Source organism: Mytilus trossulus, chromosome 9 (genome assembly GCF_036588685.1).
Source record: "Mytilus trossulus isolate FHL-02 chromosome 9, PNRI_Mtr1.1.1.hap1, whole genome shotgun sequence".
In the NCBI taxonomy this organism is placed as follows: domain Eukaryota; kingdom Metazoa; phylum Mollusca; class Bivalvia; order Mytilida; family Mytilidae; genus Mytilus; species Mytilus trossulus.
Window position 1 is genome coordinate 73887197 of NC_086381.1, and position 23405 is coordinate 73910601.

Sequence of the window (23405 nt, forward strand, 5' to 3'; positions counted from 1 at the left end):
GAAACACTAAAAGGAACAGAAAAGATCAAGCTAAATTCCAAGCTTACTTAAGGTTTAATCCACAATTTTCTGCATAAGAAAATGTTTGTTCAAAGTCAGGAATATGACAATTGTTATCCGTTCGATTGCTGTGTTTGAGCTTTTGAATTTGGTATTTACTTAGAGACTTTTTTACTCGGAGTTCATTATTTTTGTGATTTAACTTTTAACAGTTTGGAAAATTACCAATATTTGTAAAATTTACAAATATTCATAAATTGTTTTATGTACTGCAGCGAATTAAACATTTGGCATGAACTACCGTCCCATTATCATTCTACGTGGTTGTACTGAAAGACTAAGAACGTCAGCGAGTTGTTAGAGGAGGGGACATGATACTATGGGGTCGTTCGAACACTATATGTCGTAAAAACAACAACATCTTCATGATCGAAAGACACACCACGAAAGACAACACTTCATTACAAAAACAAAAAATAACAACGAACCCCATTCAAAACAAATGGGGAACATGTGTACCCTCGAAAGGTTAGTTATTCCTGCTTTAATTGTGGCAAGTTAAACACGACGGGTGCCACATGTGGAGCAGGATCTGATTACCCTTCCGGAGCACCTGAGATCACCGCTAGTTTTTAGTGGGGTTCGTGTTGTTTATTCTTTAGTGTTCTATGTTGTGTCATGTGTACTATTGTTTGTCTGTTTGTCTTTTTCATTTTTAGCCATAGCGTTGTCAGTTTTTTTTTATATTTATGAGTTTGACTGTCCCTTTGGTATCTTTCGTCCCTCTTTTAAAACTTCGTTAATAAATCATAAAAGTAATAATATGATTAGGAATATAAGATGAGATCGTGACGACATCAGAAAAAAACAATTACTAGTATTAATTCAAAATATCATTACAACATTTGTTTTATTTTTCTTGAAGTATTTGATAAGGTAAATTGTGTTCGTAGATAGTAGATGTTTTTGTGTTCTGTTAAATTGTTCCTTTTCAAAATTGTTATATGATGATGACTGATGTAACCATATTTTGACTATTTTATTTATTGTGGTTGTTTATTTAACGCATCAATGTAAATATAACGGGATTTGATGAGACTGTTATCAAAGTGAGAGGGTTAGCGCTATAGAACCAGGATTTATCCACCATTTTTTACATTTGAAAATGCTTGTACCAAGTCAGGAATATGACAGTACTTGTCCATTCGTTTTTGATGCGTTTTTTTATTTGATTTTGCCATGTGATTATGGATTTTCCGAATTGATTTTCCTCTAAGTTCAGTATTTTTGTGATTTTACTTTTTAAAAGATCATTAACGTCAGTTGTTTTATTTCAGAATTTCGTAGACTAGCAAGTTCAGGAATAGGAAAATAAGGAAAAGATCGAATTCATTGATTGAACACTGCTGTCAACTATCATATTGTTTGCAGATAAGAAGAATAAAATAATCATTAAAAGTTCTATTTAAATCTTTCCTGTCTTATTTATAGATGGCTTAAAATGATCAGATGACCTTTTACGGTGAAATGAAAGGGATCAAATAGTACAGAACTATTATTTATGAAGCGTGAGGTTTTTTTACAACCCTGGCATTGTAAGGCTTAGCCAGATTTGGCACGACATTTCAAATTTCTTCCGTTAAACAACTGATTGCTATCTGCAAAATGTTAAATCGAGTGTCACAGATGAGTCATGACTTCGGAAACGCGCGACTGGCGTTCTTTTTTAACCAGTCTGTTACCGTTGGTTGTTTTTACAGCAACATGGTTGATGCCAAAACAGGGCGAAAACCATTAAAACTGAAACAAAAACAATTTATCTCGTATTAGAATAAGTTAGAACTTTAAATATAAAGAGATATGGTATGGTTGCCAATGAGAAAACTCTCCACAAAATATCAATTGACACAGAATTAAACAATTGTAGGTCACCGTACGGCATTCAAATATGAGCAAATCCCATACTGCTTAGTTAACTATAATAGGCCCCGAAATGACAAATGTAATACATGCAATTTGAAAAACAGCGGCTTAAGGTGGTACCTAACACTTTCACTAAAATTAATTTGGCTCGTTTAATTTTCATAAAATTTTGTCAAAGTATTTAATTTGATACTTTAATAAAAATATAAAAGTTTTAAAAATTTTGAACCAACCGTTTTGTCAGAAAATTACACTGGTTATATAGCAATTTGACAAACACTAATTTTGATCATTGAGAAGCGTAATATTACTTTTACAATACAACGTAATTGAAACGTTTAGCTGACTTTAAAGAGTTATCTCCCTGTATTGTTAGGTACCACCTTAATTTATGAAGAAATCATGAACGTTCATTTTAAAAAACAAAGCATGGTGTAAAAAATGTAACCATAAACGCATCCGACGTTTATTTCTAATTTTTCTAAAAAAAAAAAAGGATAAAATTCATCATTCAAGAGCATTCATTCTCCTGTGAGAAGTCATCGGACTGTTAATTTGACTAAATGGACTACAGCTCAACATTCTCCTACTGTTTGCTCTATCAGATTCTCTTTATATCGGTTAAAATCATACCTTATGCCGTTGTTAGTCTTGTATGTTAAATAATTTTAGTGAGTTTATATGTTTTGGTGTATGACACCCATTTTTACTGAACTAAAATTGAGAATAGAAATGGGGTATGTTCCAAAGAGACAACAACCCGACCATAGAGCAGACAACAGTCGAAGGCCACTAATGGGCACACATTTTCGTTTAGGTGTCAGCTGAGGCTAGGGTCCAGGAGAGGTATTTTCTAGCTGCGTTGAAGACCCATAAGTCTCCTTCAGCTGTCTTCTGCTCTTTTGTGGGGTTGTTATCTCTTTGATATATTCAGTCCAATGTTAGGGAAGGGTTGAGAATAACAAATCTGTCCAACACATTCTTTATCAGCCCGTCCTAAGTCAGTATCCTCTAGTTCCGTGGCTGTCATTGGTTTATGTGCCTCATATATGTTTTTGGTAAATTGATTTGTTTTACATGAGACTGTTAGTCTTCTCAACAGAATTGTTTGATATATTTATGAGAGGGTATAGTATAACCTACTAAACGGTATGGTTTTTTTTTCTCGGTGTTGACTGTGCAATTGCCTAAAATTGCTTACATCCACTTCATCTGATGGATAGTTGTTTCATTGGCAATCATACATATGTTCTTTTTTATATATAAAACTTGTGTTCTATTGTGAGTCGTGTCATCCAAGTGATGAGAAATTTCACTTGGATCTTTTGGTCTGTTGAGTTAAAAACAAATTCAGGTAGTCTCAGAACCATGAGAATGATGTCAAGGACAGCGGAATAGGACAAACAGAAACTATGTTAAGTAAGGCATCTGTATTAGAGATATGAAGCCTCCAGGTCTTCTACCATCAGAAATATAAAGTGTGATACAATAGTTCACACTAATGCTGGAGGATTGTACTGCATCTGCTGGCATTTTCGTTGAATATCAATAAAAAAAAAACATAGATTAAGTAAAGGTGAAAAATTTATTTCTATACCTATAACATAATTATGTATTGTGGCAAAAATCCTGGTACAACAATCATCAAAACAAAGCACTATAAATAATATAGAAATCATTAAATTCTAAATTGATTGGCAAATAAAACCTGATAAAATATCATGTATTATTTCTGAATTACTGACTGTGTAAAATACCTCAACCTGACTTTACAATTTTCTTTAATTTCTAAGGATGCATGGGATTCATATGAATGGTTTGTAACAATCATAAAAGTATTGAAAGACATTCTACTTGTGTTCAGTTATGTGTGTTTAGCGTCAGTAGAAGATTTTCATAAATTAAGTCTAAAACTGCAAATAAATGCCCCCCTCCACACAGAATTAAGGATTGCATTGAGTACAATTCTAAAAAAAGATTTTGTCAAACAGTACTTCTACGTTTTATTCTGTTGTGTACCCTACAAATAGCTAGGCTGCATGCCATCCACATTTGTTTTGTTCATAGGTAAAATCTGTTTTTTCACATGCTTGTTTGGATTTTTCCACCTTGTTATGATATAAGTTCACCCAGGCCTTTAATCCCATCACCGGTAACATGGTTTTACTTTGCACATGTATTAATCATGGTTTCTGGCATGTCTTCCTACAGTTAATACAAATGTACTCCACTTTTTTTCTAATTCAGGAGATTTGAGAAAGTTGTAAGTCTACCAGAAGTCAATGTTCTTTTGGTTAACATGTGTTATAAATAAAACGGTTCTTTTATTAAATAAAAATGTAAATATGGGTGGGTTTTCAAACGATTTTTTGTCATCCCTTTAAATTCTAACTTCTTGATAAAAATTGAATTATCATGATAATAGATTTAAAGTTGGGTCAAAATACATATTGTTTGTTTTTCATAAAAAGAATGTACTTTATTCTTGTAAAAATTGTAAATACAAAATTTTGAAAAATGGATGAAACTGCTTTTACGATTACACTAATATTTCACATTTTACTTTTATTGTTATTTCACAATTTATTAATCTTATTTTATCTGTATTAATAAAAATTTAGGATAGGTACTTTACCACAAAATTATTTATAAATGTTAAACAAAACAGTTTAAATATTTATTAAGCGTCATGAAGATTGTTGATACATAGTCTTTACATTTACCATTTTGTTTCCAGTTAGTTTGTAGGAAATACATGACTATGAATTTAGTTATTGGTTATAAGGTACATGTAAGATGAGAAAGAGCAACAATTGACCATTTAAGATCAAATATTATATTTTAACAAAAAACATGAATAGACAACTTTCTTGAAAGGAATTTGTACATATTAAAACCTGTAAAACTTGAAAAAAAATACATACAATTTTAATCTTGAATTAGTCCTTGTGTCAGGACTAAAGTTTTTTTCTTCAAAACACACAAAAAAGGCAAATAACAATTGATGTTTTTTCTGCTTCTACTTAATTGTAGTGAATTCAATGCAAAATGAATTTGTCCAGACCCCTCTCCCTAACAAAGGTTTTCACACTGTAAGATTCTGTCAGACTGGCACATAAAAGACAAGCATATAAATAATTGCATAATACGCATAATTACTGAGACTAGAATTTAACAAATAACAAAGAAAACAAATATGTAAAAAGAAAACAAAAGCAAGCAATGCATAAATAATAAAACGGTTATGAACTTCTATATGTATACACATAATACTTTATAAATCTATGGATTTCTTATCTACATTGCCTCAACATATAACACAGAGACACTCCAAAAGTAATGTTTTGTTTTTAATGGCTTTCCCTCTGACAAAGCATTATAAAAAAAAAAATGAGATTTGTCTCAAGGATACTTCAACTATAGAAAAGAACTTTTAATGGAATTGGTAGAAATATCCTGTACATATTTTTTGTTTATGAATAACTAACATGACTAAGAAACAGAAAATAGATATTTAGAAAGCCCTTGACTTATACAACTGAATAACAACAGAAATTAAACCTTTTACATTACAAGTTTACAGCACAAAATGTTACAATACTCATTTCAAAAGTAAGGAAGATTCTTTCAAAAGAAAAATAAGCACAGCAAACCATAATGCATCAAGCGGGTTTTTTTCTACATGAATCTACAATCAAAAGGTATACGAATTATATCTATTGAGTCCAGTTAAAAAAGCTAATTTTCTAACTAATTACATTTGGTTCAAATTAATGTATACCTAATTAATCACATTTGATTCAAATAAATGTATACCTAATTAATTACATTTGGTTAAAATAAATGTATAATAAATACATTTGGTTCAAATAAATGTATACCTTATTAATTACATTTGGTTAAAATAAATGTATAATAAATACATTTGGTTCAAATAAATGTATACCTTATTAATTACATTTGGTTCAAATAAATGTATAATAAATACATTTGGTTCAAATAAAAGTATAACAGTTTAATTACACTTGGTTCAAATAAATATAAAAATCAATTAACTATTTCCATGCATGTTTAACACTATATCTAAAATTAAGTGGTCAAGATATTTTTGATTTAGTGAAACAAAATTTTCTAAATATCATCTATAAAAAAAATCATCTACATCTTTATTTATTTTACAGTGCCACTAGTTTTTATGTGTGGAATGTTAAGTATTTAATATATATACCTGGTAAATATGTTTCACACTTCGATGTTATGTAAATTTACTTACAATTCTTATTGGGTCAACATGAATATGCATTGATTGATTAATTAATTGGTGTTTAACATCCCTTTCAAAACTATTTTGCTATTTCATAGCATCAGTTTAATGTTTCTATGGAGGAAGCTGTAAAGCCTTGAGAGAACAACCAACCTTTGGTAGGAAATCTAACAATCCAATTATTGAAGATTGATGTTGAGTGCACCTGCTACATGCAGGATTGAAATTCACAACCTTATTGTTGAAAGGCTAGTGATCAGTGGCGGATCCAGAACTTGACCTAAGGGGGGGGGCACTGACTGACCAAAGGGGGCCCGCTTCAGTGATTCCCTATATAATCAACCAAATTTTTCCCACAAAAGGGGGACCCCCTGGATCCGCCTATGGTGATTCAGTAGTTCCACTACTTAAACCTTCCAGCCACTGAAATTCCTATAAATTTATATGATATATGAGTTACTATCTATACAGTAAACACCAATCAATTAATCAATCAGCTTTACTCGGACTAGCACTTATCTATAAACTAACTTCAGCTTGAACTAAGCAGCAACAATGTCTTATGTATATCTAAGAAAGCTAACAGTTAAGATATTTACATCAAATAACAAATTGTTTACAAATTATTACACTAAACTTACATATTAAATATGAAACAAGGTTATAATATCCAGTGTACACAGTACATATATCTAATGAAATTACAATGATATGAAATATAGAGATCATTTTACAAACCAAAAAACAAATCCATGAACAATGGTTGTATGAAAAGCAACTGTATTACACCTTTAAAATATGTCAATGTGTACAGATATACACAATTTATATTAAGGATGAAAGGTCAAAGAGGTGAAAATATAACAATTAAACTAATTTTTTATATGTGTAACATTAAAAGCTATAAATGATAAATTGACCAACAAACTTGAACTACCATAAATTCTAAATGGAACTTTTTAAAGAAAGATTAAAAGAAAAGGCTCATAAATAGAAGAATTTCTTAAGCTAAGAAGATGAATTTTGTACCAAAATCATGTGAACTGCTCTTCACAGAAATTGTAGAAGAGAAACTCGCTTTTATTTTCAGATAATAGATAATCCATAAATCTTAATAAATTTTGAACAATTTATTATGGTAAGTTCAAGTATTGTTTATATGTTATGATATGTTAGAACATTATTTGCCAATACTAATGCAATCATTTTATAGTTAGCATATAGGAAAATAATTTAAAATCAGTTGGAAAAGCATTTCCACATAACATACATCATTTTAATAGAAAACCTACCCTACATCAAGAACCTGAACATTAATGTCTATGGCCTACAACCAAATATCACAGATAAAACAAGTATGAGACTTCTGATAAATTATTGTTGAGCAATGAAACTAGACTAATCCTATAACACTATATAATTATCAATAAAGTGTTATTTAAAGTGACAATACTTCCTACATCCAGTTGATACTTAGTTTTTGTATTGCAAAAGATCAAACTTTTCTGAGTCTGTTTATGAAGTCTTTGCACTTAATCTATTGGATGTGTATTGATTGATTCTTTATTTTAGAAATATATAATAGTTAATAGTTTTAATTTTTCCAGGCTAAAATTCAGTAACTAATAGGGATCTTAGATAGGTACTTTGTGTGTCTTTTTATTGGTTGTTCATTTTTGCTTTATGCCAATCTGTTGACTCAAACTGTTGCAGTGTGTTCTCATTATTTGCTGTTATTCAACCGTACAAGATTAGGTTGAAGGTTGCAAGCTCACAAACATGTCTAACAAAGCCAAATTCTGTGTATGTCTGTCCAAAGTAATGAGACTGTAATGTGTTTTATGGTGTTGATTGCTGTCTATCATGTTTGTTTCGTTCATTATTTTAGCATAAATCAGGCTGGTGATTTACTGTTTTAATTGTTTTACATGTAGTGATGTCAGTGATCATTGTTGAAGACCTGATGTTGTTTACATCCATCTCCATTAGTCACGGATTGATTGTTGTAACATTGATAATTGGACATCTCCCTATGTTAAACTATAATTGATTGCTCCTTACTGACAAATTAACAAATATATAGAAACTAAAAGTAAGAAAATCATGAGGGCAACAATAATCAGAACTGAAAGCGAGGCAGAAAATACAAAAGCCAAATTAAAACATTCACAATATTCTACACGAAAAAGGACAAACAATGATCCACAAACGATCACACAGAAAATTACTGACTAAGCAACATGAACTCTAAAGCGTAGGATTGTATGTATGTTCTCTGGTGGATAAACATGCCCTGCTTCCTGATATGGCACTCATTATTTTCAGCATAGCATGTATAATTTCTACTTTTATCTAAAGGTTCCTAACTGATACAGAGCTATACTAATAAATTCTAACCCTAAACAGTCTGTAAAACATAACACTAAACTAGCCCTTACAGGGTGAATACAATATAACTATGAGTTTACTGAGTCGTAATATTGTTAGACCCAACACAATATGCCAATACAAACTATTCCAATTTGCCTTGTATAGTCAAGTATATAGTTCTTACCAAGGATTTGTTTCCTGTTACATATATCTCTTATATTGGCAACACACACAATCAGTAATTGCAATTAATAAATAATTTCACAGATAACAAAACAAACATACTGAAGAAAATGAGAACAAAATGGAAAAAAAATCACTATATTTGTTCTGCAAAGGTAAACAAATACTATATATTTTGTAGACTACATTTACATTAATACTGTTATAAAATTATTAAATATGATTTACATATTTTATACATTAATTAAAATAATATATAATAATTATTAAACACATATTGCATATTATTTTTCATTCTGAAAAGTATTTCCAGTCTCAATTTTATAATGTATATCGTGTAAGTGTTTATTGTGTTTATAATTTTATAAAACCTGGGTTTTTTTCTATGAGTATAAGCTAACCAAGTTTCCCTCTGAAAATGAGGTTTGGTTTTGGCTATATTAACAATTTACTGAAGCAAAAAAAAATCACCTGCAACAGAATAGGTGCTTTGACTAAATGCTATGAACCACTCCTAATACATATTTAAATGTAATCTTATTTCACTTTAATGCTTATCAATATTTCAGATAAATAAATAAAAAAATCCTGACAAAAAGTTTCTCAACTTCTATGTCAGTTTTTTTTTCTAGTTTGGGAATAATAAGAAAAGGATAACTTTTATCAAATTGTGACTGTGTATATTTAATTTTGTGTTTCCATAGATATGGAGATTTTATACTAAATGTGCCTTATAAAAAGAGCTTCCCTACTTTATTAAAGCCTCTAAAATTGAAATACAAATTATTGCTATCGTTTTCTCCCTTTATGTGATTGAATATCAATATACAGAAAAACAAATTGTGCAAATTTCCTTTTTTTTTTTTAAATGAATGAAAATCAATTTAAAAAGTCACTGATTTTTTTATGGCTATTTCACTCAAAGTGTTTTTTTATGCTATTATATACCAATACTGTACAAAATAAATTATAAATGAAGCAGATATGGATAAATTAGTGTAATGCCACATGAATAAAACCGTAAGTACAAACTCGTTTTTGGAATGTAATTCTACTATGCTATGACGTATTTGACAATGTGCGTTTATGGTGCAGCTGTTCTGACTGCATCAACTCATCTTGCATGAGTTTTAAAGTAGAGATCAAAGATTCTTTTTCCTGATTTACATGCTTCACTTCATCTTCTAAAGACATCACTCTTTCTTGTAATTTCAAATTTTCATTCTCAATACCACTAATGCCCATTTCAATCTTAGAGTTTGTCAGCTGTGACATTTTTGTTAAATGTTCCTCAAGTGATTTGTTCTCTTCTTGAAGAGTGTCACATTTTGTTGTTAGTTCCATAGATATTGCATCAACTTTTTCTTGCAATTTTAATTTTTGCAATGACATTTCGTCCAATAAAATTTTAAGGTCTCTATTTTCTTCTGAAATTGTTTTCCATTTTTGATCAATGTTGTCGTCTGCATGATTATTCCTTTCAACTTCTGCATCTTCTGTGAGTTTTGCTGTTTCCTTTATATTGTCTTCACCTTTTGTTTGACCTACACAAAAATTAAAAAATTTAATCAAAAGTAGGCAGTTTATTTTCTGGAAAAAGCTGAAATAGCAACAAAAGGTTAAATTGTATTACTTGTCAAACAGTGGTAAAACAAAATTCTATTGCTTTTCATTTGTAATCTTGAAATCTGAATTATGCAGTATGGGCTTTGCTCATTGTTGAAGGCCATACGGTGACCTATAGTTGTTAATGTTTGTGTCATTTTGGTCTTTTGTGGATAGTTGTCTCATTGGCAATCATACCACATCTTCTTTTTTATATACTGTAAAATCAAATAACTTTCATGACTTTTACAATAAGGGAATAACACAAGAAAAAAAATTGGAAATATGGTCCAACTACATCAAATATATTTGAAAATTGCACAATAAAACCACTATGAATTGGGATAAAAAAGGCTTAATGCGTAATAAAGTATCCTGAATTTGGTCTACAGTTTACCATGTTGTTATATTTATTGTCATTATTTCTGGACAGAATCTATAATTTACAAATAACAGCAACTTCAGATGCAGTTCTAATTTCATTAGAACAACAAGGAATCCAGGTTCTTTCACCTAAATATTGTTTGTCCCTTATGACCTTTCTTACTAGTGGCCATCAATATTAAATTTTGTTCTCAATTTTTCAGAACTTTCACTAACAAACAAATCCTGGCATCAACAAACAAAAGTATTTTCATAGTATTTCCAACAAAATGGAATATATTTTGACAAGTTAACATGAAACCTTATGTGAACAGCTATATTATTGGTAACAAAAGAATTCAACTGTATAAAATATTCATTAATACGTTGTTTCTGAATTTTGCAGGAGAAATCCAAAATATACCAAATTTACATTTGCTTTAACACTCAATCATTTAGGTGACCACATGGTCAATTGTAAAGATTCAAAAAGTCAATGCAAGTTGTGCGTCATAAGACACCTACTTTATTTTATCTTAAGCAGAATGGATTACCTTTGAGATGGAGCACTCCATCCTGACCTCTGGTTATTTTCAGCCTACTAATCATGAGTTCTGTGACGGGTGGAACTTCAGACTCCTGAATGACCGGCACTGCATCATCCTGCCATAATGAAAAAGTTGATTATAAGTAGAATGTTTTTACAGTTCATGTTGACTTTTTATCAACTTGGAGAATGTTGGGTGACACTATTGAAAAACCTTAGAGGCAAAATAGAGCATTCCTGTTTAATCTTTTTAACATCTCCCTTATGGTAAAAGGAACACAACTTGATCTGTGTTTTGTATTAATAAGCTCTATTATTAAGTTTAATAAGATTTGGTTGAGGCAAGCTCAAGGTAAGGATAACAAAAATTTGTGACATAAGCCGCAGCAAGGGCATAACAGTACATACAATTTAAAACATTGCCCCTTAATGTTATTTGCTTAATCCTAAAACATTATTACCTGTAATGTCAATAAGAATCTGTCAACATCTACATGCATCGGCGTGGCAACAGAGCTGACCGTGTCCTCTATAAAGGTCATCATGCTAGTAAGGCCTGACATTGTAAACTTCAGTCCAAAATTCTGAGCCCTGACATCCATTAAACTGGTTTCCACTGTAGGTTTAGGTATCCCATGCTGTAGACAAGCTTCTGGTACAGAGGGACCAGAAACCAGTTTGAATCTGACAGGAAATGATGATTTAGAAGTATCATCTGTATTGTCTGCCATAGTATGCATAAAACCTGAAAAATATGAAATATAATTTTTCCCTTTTAAGGTCAATTCAAGTCTGTTGATCATGACAAACGAATATATAATTTTGCTTGTTAAAAAAGAACATGTAATCATATCATGAAGTTTCAAGTAGATATGACCACAACTTGATGGTAAACTTCCTTAACAAAAAACTTGAACCTGAGAATGAACAGACTTTACGCTATCACATTTCCATGTTCATTGAACTGTGAAATCTGGGCCAAACTTTAATTAAGAATATATTTTACTACATGTAAGTCCTAATCATAATGAACATGTGTACTAAGTTTTAAACTGATGTGGCCTCAAAGCTTCTATAATATGCTTTTCTTGAAACAAAAGTCCATGTTTTCATAACAGTGCATTAAATGTTCTCCTTGGTGGTTCTCCTATAAAAGAAGGGAGATATAGAACATACATACATATACATGTTTCCAGGCTGTGTGGTTAGAGAGTTAGTTTCTCCTACATACCTTTCCTTGATACAAAAGTAGAAAAGAACTTTTCGTAACACATGTTACCAGGCTGAGTGGTTAGCAGTTTCTGTGACTGTATCCTTGCTGTAGTATCCAACCCATCACTTTGAAGTATCAGTTCGAGCTGACACAATTTATATAGTATCACAGAAATCTGAAAACACAGGAAATTATTTAGTTACATTTCAAAATGTTACATAAACATTAAACAAGATCATATTCTTACATTGTTAATATATACAGATGCTACTTAAAATATCCTCAAGATGGCATATGGTATTTATAAAAGTTTACTTATAGTGAGTTCAGATAAAAGTTGATACTAATTACATTTTTTAGACATTATATTGTCATTTTTAAGTGTTCATATCATTCTTATCAGAGCATCCTAAAGCCTCAAGTTTCATTACATAAACAATAAAATTCATTCATCATAAAAAAATATTTAAAAATATTTCAACGCTCTACATTTGTTTGCCAATGTCCTAAGTCAGGAATCTGATGTCCAGTAGTTGTTGTTTGTCTGGTTCATAAATGTTTCTTGTTTTTTATATAGATTAGACTGTTGGTTTTCCAAATTTGAACAGTTTAACACTTGTCAGTTTTGGGGCCCTTTATAGCATGCTGATTGCTGTATATAACCGTACTTTGACCTATAATCATTATGGTTTACTTTTACAAAACGTGACTTGGATGCAAAGATTTCTCATAGGCACTCATATCATACTTTCTTTTATCTATTGTTTATTAAATTAGGTTATTAATTCTATCAAAATATAATCCTTGTATTATAAATTCACTCATCTTTACAGTTGTTGGTAATGCACATTATTTATATAGTAGTAAAGTTGAGGAAGGAAAAAAACATTTATTTTTTATAACTTTTTACCTGTTCTCTGCCTTTAGCAACAGCAGCATCCAGTTCTGCTCCCATGGTTGACATACCATCCTGAGTGTCTGTCTCTGACCCGGTTTCTGACCTGTTTTTATGATGTGAGAATACTGGAAACTCATTCTCATCAAAAGTTAACATTTCAAAATCTGTGTCATCATCTGAATTATCAGTTTTTATCGACAGTGTATCTTCATCAGCATTTGAGCTGCTGTCGTCTGCAAGATTTTTTATTTTGTCTGTCAAGCTAAACATGGCTGTTGCAAAGGACTTTTTCATTTTATTTGCTTTGCCTGCAGTTGGCCTAAACTTATTTTCTGAACCGTAACCTGAATCATTTGTTCGTGTAGAACTGTAACTATGACCTTGAGTAGTCAAGTTCACTTCTGAGTTTGAATAAACATTTAGATTCTGGGTAACTTCAATCTCTGGTATTTGACCTTGAATGTTACCCTCTAACATGTGACACTGTATTGTTGAATCACTAAGAGATTTGGTTATCACAGGATGAACTTGTAGTGATGTGTCTTCATTAGGATAAAAGTCAATACCTAAACCCTGATTATCTGAAAGAAAAAAAAAATACTGTTGTTATGCATGACAGACAAATTCATTTAGCAATTTTATATGTTCATTTTTAATGCAAATTTGTTTTCACTAGCAGGATGTTTATGGGTTTAGGAAATCTAGTTTTTTATATAACAAATTGTTTCAGAATATTCGATTCCTTTATTTGGGGATGTTTATTACGTCAGTTTGTCTGTATACAATCAATGGTGGCCGTCAGCTGTTTCCTGCTCTTTGATCGTTTTTTTCTCTCATAGACATGTTAGACACATTCCACATTTCCTTTAATTCATTATTTATAGCATATTCTAGAGTTTTGTCCCTTTTCATAACTTAAAAATAAAACATTTTCCTCATGGAACCATCAAATATTTATAAAGTTTGGCATTTCTAACTAAGACACAATAATACTGTGGAAAACTAACATATCTCTTAAATATTTCAGTAGCATGCATATGACCTTTGATCTCACCTGGTAGAGGCTGCTGGGAACTACATTTTTCTTCTGATATTGAACTGCTATCATTAGTAGACATATCATCTGTTGATATTTCCACTTGGTTGCTAGGCAATGCCTGAACAATGGAGGGACAAATCATCGCAAATTCCAATTCCTGAATCATTATTGGTACCGCAAACCTAAACACAGGAGCAGCTGAACTTTGATCAAAATAGTTCATATCGGCTGCTAACTGGGACTGAAAGACTGTAAAAGAGTCCATGATACGTAGTAAACATAAATACTGGAAATGAGTCATCTGAGCTTTGATTGGTCCACCAACATGAACCAATAGATTGATATCACATAAAAATTTCGATTGCACATGCCCATTGGCACCCGTACTATTGCTCCGCCCCTCCGGATTGTCACAAGATTTGTTTTCCTTATTGTTTTCTAGATCATCATTGCACGACTTCTTATCCTCATTATAGTATTGCTTCAAAAGCATTCTTGCCTTGCGTGTTTCACGCTCTGGACTTGTCAAAGTTCTATTGTCTCTTTGTTCGTTTGGCACAAGTTTAAAATGACTAGATGTATGGGACCATTGATCTACCGTCAGTGGTCGACATATCCAAAACTTTAAAGGAATAGCTTGCACAAATGGTAGAGGTCGAGATTTAGCAATACCAATAAAATCTATCCAAACTTGATCTGCAGTAAAACTCCAAAAATCCAGATTAGCATTACGTTTTAATGTATTAGTGTTCAGCAGTTTAGATAAAGCTTCCTTACCCATCTCAAGTCCTGGGGATATATCAGAAAGTGTTTGTTTTGGAGTGAGCAAGTCTTTTGCATACTGACAAATAAATGCATTGTCGGCCATCTTGGCATGATTTTCAAAATGTTTTGGAATGGTAACAATGGGATTTTGTTCATTTGGGAATGAATCACTGTTAAATAAATTTGCTCCGCTATAATTGTTTATGAGATCTGACAAGTCCTTTAAAGTATCTCCTTCCTCTACACGTGTATTGGAACCAGTTAGTTTAGAAATCTGTATCTGCATTCCTGCTGGACAGTCAGATTCTGTTCCCAGTTTTTCATCAATACGGACTATCAACTATAAATGTAAAAAAAAATAAAAATCAAGGACAAAGAGTTTCCATTATGAAAAGCATGGCTGTACATTTTTTGACAAAATGGTTTAAATAGCTATTATTTTCTATAAAGACTGCATATACTTGTATCACAAAATGTTGCCATAGTTAATCTGAGATCACCCTCAAACTTTCTTTGGGTTCATGTCATTTAGACTTTAGTTTTCTATGTTGTGAAATTTTGTGTACTTTTGTGTGTCTATTGGTCTTTTTTTTTCTAGTCATGGCGTTGTCTGTTCATTTTTGACATATGAGTTTGAATGTCCCTCTGGTATCTTTTGCCCCTCTATTACCCTTATAAAAAAAATAACTTACTCTTGGCATCACCGATTCCAGTTTGATATCAATATGTTCTGGTGGTTTCTGACTGTCTTGTTCTGCATTCTGAAATGAATAAATGTATTAACTTCATTAATAAATTATATTGCCTTTTTGACTCCATCAAGGCGAAACCTAGAAATATTAAAGAGAATCCCTGCTCAGTTTTACTCTTGCATGCCAAAAAATCAAACAGAGAAAAAATTTCAAACACCCCTTCTTATAAATCACACCTGTAAAAATCTTATTTTATTCTGTAATCAAATTTCAACAAGAATGTGTAGAAATGCCCTGTCCGCTCTACCCTTTTCTATCTTCAGTGGACGTGAAAATGGAGTAAAAACTCCAATTTGGCATTAAAATTAGAAATATTATAGCATAGGGAACATGTGAACTAAGTTTCAAGTAGATTCGTTAGACTTCAGTTTCATCAAAAACAATCTCAACCAAAATTTTTAACCTGAAGCCGGACAGAAGGATGAACGAATGGACAAACTAACAAACCATTGGACGAGCCATCAGGTGCACAGACCAGAAAACATAATGCATAAAAATGGGGCATAAAAATATTTTCACACGGTACAGTTTATGAAAATTTTAAGATTTTCCATTCTGTCTACCAGTTCAACTGTGATATTGATTGAAAAAGATTGCCAATTTTCCTTCCTCAATTCAGTTGTACTCTTGGTGCTTTAAAACTCTCTACACCAATAAAAACTGACTACAATGAAAATAGCTAATATTACTGAAAATGGTGCTAAATACCTACAACAAACCTGACTAATCTAGGAAGAATTAAATTTAGAAAGATCATATCATAGGGAACATGTGTACTAAGTTTCAACTTGATTAGACTTCATCATAAACTACCTTGACCAAAAACTTTAACCTGAAGCAGGACAGACAGACGAACGAACGAACGAACAGTGAATGAACAAACAGACGCACAGACCAGAAAACATAATGCCCCTTTACTATTGTAGGTGGGGCATTAAAATTTATTTTATTTCAAGGGAAACTTATTTTCCTGTGGTATTTAAGTGAATTGTGATGAAAGAAAGGAATTACCTTACCAGAATTAAAATATGAGTGCAAGTTGTATCGAACTCAAATCCCATTTAAACAGTAAATGTTTGACATATTTCTCATGAACTGATTGTACTGAATAAATACAAATCCATGAATTATTTGACCATGCTTACATTCAGTACAGACACTGTAGACAATTTACATTCTATATCAAGCTTTTAAAATCACTATAAGGTAGCTTAATTAGCATTATTACATAAGTTTAAATTTACATAAAGACGTAATTAAGTTAGCATGTTTAAAAACCAAGACTGCAAAGAGTTTGACATTATCATCTTTTCCACAGTGAACCATTTGAAAGCATTTGATAAAAGATTTCACAAAAGAATTTTCATTAGATGAATATTGAACAGGATCAGAGAAGATTAAAGTATGTTAGTTCATGCTGATTAGCTTAAGTATTGTAAAACTTGATTAGGTATATGCATTAAGTTTATTTAACAAGCAAGATTTGCTTAATTTTCTATGTACAGAGTTGTGAAGAATAAAATAAGATACACACTACCCTTTAATTCCAAAGAGTTGTTTTTTTTGGAAAAATTGCAAAAATAATCATTACATTTTTTGTAATTTTATTCCTAAAGTTCACCCACAATTAAGTTAATTAGCATATAGGTTAATTAATGAATGGTGTATTTAAAGAATCTTAATTAAAAATTTGGTTACATTTTTTATCATCTGATGCAAGAAAATGTATCTATCACTTAAAATTCAAAAAAATAAATTCACAGATAATTTAAGCTTTAATTGAAGACACGTATGTGCAAAGCTTACATTACCCCCTGATCCCACATTTTCACTGGGCAAACATAATCTCAAACTTCTTAAGGGCGATTGTAAGAACTTTAAATTAAGATATATATTCTTCAGCGGTAAACTTTATAAACTCTATTACTTTCCATAACCGTGATTGAGTAACCAGTTCAATGATTAAACTAACAAAAAAAGGAAATTCAGAAAAGTGAAATACATGCAAATAGCAAATTAAATGCAGACTGTTTATAATTATATCCTATCAGTACAACTGATTTATCAAAATACTAATTCATAGTACCAACTGAACTTGTAAATATGTCATTAAAAGTTCCAGCTAATAAACAATTGATAAAGGAAACCCAATCAATGTTTGTACTGAAGCTTGTTTACTTTTATGTTTGTTTTTTTTTTATACAAGAAAGGATTATTTATCCATGTTAGACAAAGAACAAAAAGAGAATAAAAAGTTTGATTCAACGTTCAGACTAGTACAATATTCAGAATATAGATAACTATTAAAGAGAGGCGAAAGATTTCAAAAGGACATAATCAAACTCATCAGTCCAAAATAAACAGACAAAGCCAAGGCTAAAAAAGAAAAAGACCAACAGACCAACAACAGTACACAAAACACAACATAGATAACTAAACAGTGGGTGGCATAATAAAAGTGGGTTATATCTAAAACCTTATAGTGATGAAGTTGATCAACAAATTCTATCATGTTGACTTATAAGTAGATCATATTTTGCTAATGATATTACTGCTTAATTTATCTTTATCTTTTGTAGTTTTCAAGAAAGCAATGATAGCAAACTAAAGCAAGAATGCTTTTAATTGTCATTTACAAAAATTCAGTTGTGTTCAGTGTTCACTTGTTCTGATAAAAAGGTAAAATATCAGCAGTTAAAGGCAACAACTCATTGAAGAAACTTTAAAAAAAAATGTAACCTATTATTAATGTTGCAATAAGATCTTTGAATATACCTTTAGTGTATGCTTTTGTTTTCATGTCTTTGTGATCTCTGTAATAAGTCACTTCAATTGATATTTTATAGTGCTTTTTTATGTTACACTAGTGTTTAAGGTTAATGTGAAGGTTGGTGGATAAAACATTCAAACCCACTGCATTTTTATAGGAGTCTCTTGTTTAGTGGTTTTCGTTTGTTGGTGTGGTTCATAGGTGTTTCTCATTGACCATTGGTTTTCCTGATTGAATTTTTTTACATCTGTCATTTTGGGGCCCCATATAGCTTGCAGTTAAGCATGAGCCTATACTACATGTTGCAAGCCATATTTTGACCTATTTGTCTCCTTGGCACTTGTACCATTTTGTATTAAAAGTTAATTTTGGTGATTCAACTAACTAATTAGGCCGTTAGTTTTCTCGTTTGAATTGTTTCACATTGTCATTTAAGGACCTTTAATAGCTGACTATGGGGTATGGGCTAATTGCTCATTGTTGAAGGCTGTGCATTGACTTATATAGTTGTTAATTTCTGTGTCATTTTGGTCTCTTGTGGAGAGTCAGCTCATTGGCAATCATACCACATCTTCTTTTTTAAAAATTGTAGTTTTTATCTTTATATTAAAGTATCTAATCAAATAAAAGTCCTGAAGACGCCTGCCTTGCAGGTGAAACATGTTGACATAGATAATAAAATTGCAGATCCTTTGAAGTGTTGTTGTCAATTTTAATTATTATTTAAGGATTGCATTCATTTGCATTATTTGACAACCCGGCATACCAAGGTATCCACTTCAGGGACTCTACCAAAACGATTTCACAGGCGTTGGTTCACCACACGGAATTTAATCAAATAAAAATATCACAAAATAGTTGGTACAACTGACTTACCATACTTTGAGCCAGGTTTAACAGGAAGTAGTTAGTCCACAACAAAGTTAGATAATCCACCATCAGTCTAATTGGGTTGATCAAAATATATAGGTTAGCATGTGGCACTGAAAAAAAAATGATTGAAATTCAAAGTAGGCATCGATGAAACACAGAAAAATATAAAGTAATACTTAATTCAGCCTGGTTGTCACTATAGAAGAGTATTTCTTAAAACTTGGTCAAAAGCCTGTATAAAGAAATCTTGGACTTGGAATGCTTGGTCTTAGCCATAGGTTGTCACTATTAAAAGTTTTCCATAAAAAACTTGGTCAAAATAAAACTGCCTTGTTATTGGATAAGTACAAGTCCCGTCCAACGGTCCATGTCCATCCTAGTTTAAAGAAAAATTATAAGATTTCTCTGACAGTTGCCACTATAAAAAAATAAATTTAAAATTTTTACCAAGAAACTTGAATATGAAAACTTTAATATCTGATGTAGAAATTCCCTGTTTCCCTACATTTTGTTGTTGCTATGAAATGAAATATTCCAAAATCCAAAACAGTCTAAAATGCGGAACCAGAAACTCAGAGATACTGGACCTGACTATGGCAAAGTTCTGACATTTTCTAACTAACTATATGATGGAAACTTTCTTACGTAGTATACTGTTTCACCTTTATTTAAACCATAGGTGATTTTAAATTTTATAATATGAGATGTGTTGAATAGGAATGGACCTTATGCATGTATACATGTACATATGTTTAAGACTTAAATGTATTAATTTTGGAACATTCAAATATCAAATAAAAGATGAATTTTGGTCTGTTTTGTAGTGTTCTCATAGTACTCAGTTTTTAAACAGTTACAATGTACATACTTTGCATTAAAAAAAATTCAACCTGAAATACTGTGGATTCATTTATTTTCGTGGGTATCAATTTTCGTGGATTGCTGACATGCATTTTTGTTGATATTTGGTTTTTAAGGTTTATGGCAATCTCTGTATACAAAGTCTATTGAAAAAATGTTGTTCGTTGAACATTTAAATTTGTGGTTCACCTGTATCCACGAAACCCAATAAGAATTGGTATCCAACGAAAAATAATGAATCCACAGTAACAAATGTTTGATATATTCATTTGCATATTTTATTTTATCAGATGCAGCCCTTATTTAAAAATGTAGGTTATGGTGATTGGAATGCTATTTATAAACTTTATAAGATGAATGATTATGTCATAGCAGAGTCAAAACATCAGGTTTCTTGAATTTGATTAATGAATTTCAAGGAATCACAGGAAACTTCTCTACAGATTCTTACACCTGAACAATAAGATTTATGTATTGCTTAATTTGTTTAAGAATTTTTTATATTTTCATCTTCATGCTGTTACAGACGAGTTTGTATTCAAGCATGACTGCATGATATTATAAATCTAAGAGAAATAAAGATTTTTTTAAATATAGAATGCACTTTGCAGTGAAACATGTGATCTTGCACCTTTTGTTTCCTGAAGTAAAGCAAAAATATGACCTTTGGCGATAATGAAAATTGTAATGATAAATACTGCAGGCTAAATTTACCGATGTGTCAACAATTATATATACCTTACATTTGAAATATCATGGGATCATTTCATTTCTAAATGTAATCAATACAAAATCTTAATTCAATAGTCACTGATTCTCTTCTGCTTGAAAAAAAAATACTGCTTATATATAAATATAAAAAGAAGTTTAAATTTTATTAAAAAATCTACCAATAGCAAAAGTACTGTTTTCAAAAAAACATGTCTGCAGATAGCAAAAGTATACTTTAAAAAAAATCTTAAAAAGTATAGAATGACAAAGACTATTACTGTCTATTAGTCTCTAATAAGGAATAAATATCAAAAACTTAATGGCTAACAAAAATTTTATAAAATTAGCTTAATTTACAATACAAAAAATAGGTTAATTCCTCAATCACAGCATTTAGTTAATTTCTCAATCACAGCATTTTAAAGGTTATATGTCCCCAAAAATTAAAAATTAAATTGAAATAAAATTATTTTTATATTAGTTTCTTGTGTACAATTTGGAAATTAGTATGGCGTTCATTATCACTGAACTAGTATATATTTGTTTAGGGGCCAGCTGAAGGACGCCTCCGGGTGCGGGAATTTCTCGCTACATTGAAGACCTGTTGGTGACCTTCTGCTGTGGTTTTTTATTTGGTCGGGTTGTTGCCTCTTTGACACATTCCCCATTTCCATTCTCAATTTTTTTTTTTTGATTAAGGATTTGTCTCAAACTGTGGATTTATTATTATTCATTGGATACCAATCTTCATGGGTTTTGTGGGTCCATGTGAACCATGAATTTAAAAGTTTGAACAAAATACAAGTTTCTATTAAGTAGTTAGTTTCCAGACTTTGGCAGAACCAGGAAATCGAATATCCATGAAAATGCAAGGTTTCCACAATCCACCAATATTGTTATCCAGTATGTCAAGTGTTCTACATTTGCTTGCATGCATCGGAGAAACAGTGACCTTGACCTTTAATATATTGAGCCTTAAAGATCAAAGGACTACTTTAAGTTTCCTATATCTTCCCTCTATAAATTGCAATTCAAATGCAAGCAGGAACCAGATGCTCCGCAGGGCGCAGCTTTATACGACCACGGAGGTTGAACCCTGAACGGTTGGGGCAAGTATGGACACAACATTCAAGCTGGATTCAGCTCTAAATTTGGATTGTGATTAAAAAGTTGACACAGCATAGGTTTCTGACACAGAATGAATGTGGTCTAATGAACTTAAAATTTTTGTTTTGCCTTTGAGCAAATCACTATGCTGTTGAATATTAATCCTCTCAAAAAAATGTTTGAAGAAATATTCTTTTTATTTATGAAATCTGAAATGAGAAAAATTGACCCCCCCCTCCCCACAATTTTTTTTTCACATCCCCCTTTCCCTTATTCCAAAACTGATCTCAATTCAAATTTCTAATGGAGTTTGCAACAATAACTACTAATTTAAATACATCATAAAATATTAAAATGTAAAAAAAACTGCTTGTTATCACTGAATGGTAAAGATTGTTATAATTTATCAGTTGGTAGTAAAAGTGAATATACATTGTATATTGTATAAAACAATGATTTAAGTTGATTCAACTACTAGTCTGGACAAAGAAAGGAAACTCCAATTGAAAATTTCTTGCTACTGTGCAATATTGTGCAATTTGATATTTCTTGCTATTGCGCAATACTGTGCAATTGAAAATACTTGCTATTGCACAATACTGTGCAATTGAAGATTTCTTGCTATTGCGCAATACTGTGCAATTGAAATTTTCTTGCTATTGCACAATACTGTGCAATTGAAGATTTCTTGCTATTGCTGAATACCGTGCAATTGAAAATTTCTTGCTATTGCACAATACTTAATATAAAAATTTTGGATCCTGATTTGGACCAACTTGAAAACTGGGCCCATAGTCAAAAATCTAAGTACATGTTTAGATTCAGCATATCAAAGAAGCCCAAGAATCAATTTTTGTTAAAATCAAACTTAGTTTAATTTTGGACCCTTTGGACTTTAATGTAGACCAATTTGAAAACGGGACCAAAAATTAAGAATCTACATACACAGTTAGATTTGGCATATCAAAGAACCCCAATTATTCAATTTTTGATGAAATCAAACAAAGTTTAATTTTGGACCCTGATTTGCACCAACTTGAAAACTGGGCCAATAATCAAAAATCTTAGTACATTTTAAGATTCAGCATATCAAAGAACCCCACAAGGATTCAATTTTGTTAAAATCAAACTAAGTTTAATTTTGGCCCCTCATTCCTAAAC

At 31.1% G+C, this 23405-nt stretch overlaps 1 protein-coding gene across 1 annotated transcript in view; it reads right to left on the minus strand.

The window, feature by feature from the left end:
* Positions 1-9397: 9397 nt before the first annotated feature.
* The window catches only part of LOC134683398 (bridge-like lipid transfer protein family member 3B), a 55360-nt gene continuing 41352 nt past the window's right edge, over positions 9398-23405 (minus strand). Inside the window, exons 11-18 of the mRNA XM_063542680.1 lie at positions 19569-19675; positions 15863-15931; positions 14421-15510; positions 13379-13947; positions 12487-12643; positions 11717-12000; positions 11263-11371; positions 9398-10284 (exon numbers count right to left, since the gene is read on the minus strand). Of these exons, the coding sequence (XP_063398750.1) occupies positions 9800-10284; positions 11263-11371; positions 11717-12000; positions 12487-12643; positions 13379-13947; positions 14421-15510; positions 15863-15931; positions 19569-19675 (2870 nt within the window). The 3' untranslated portion in view covers positions 9398-9799. The remainder of the gene's footprint in view (positions 10285-11262; positions 11372-11716; positions 12001-12486; positions 12644-13378; positions 13948-14420; positions 15511-15862; positions 15932-19568; positions 19676-23405) is intronic.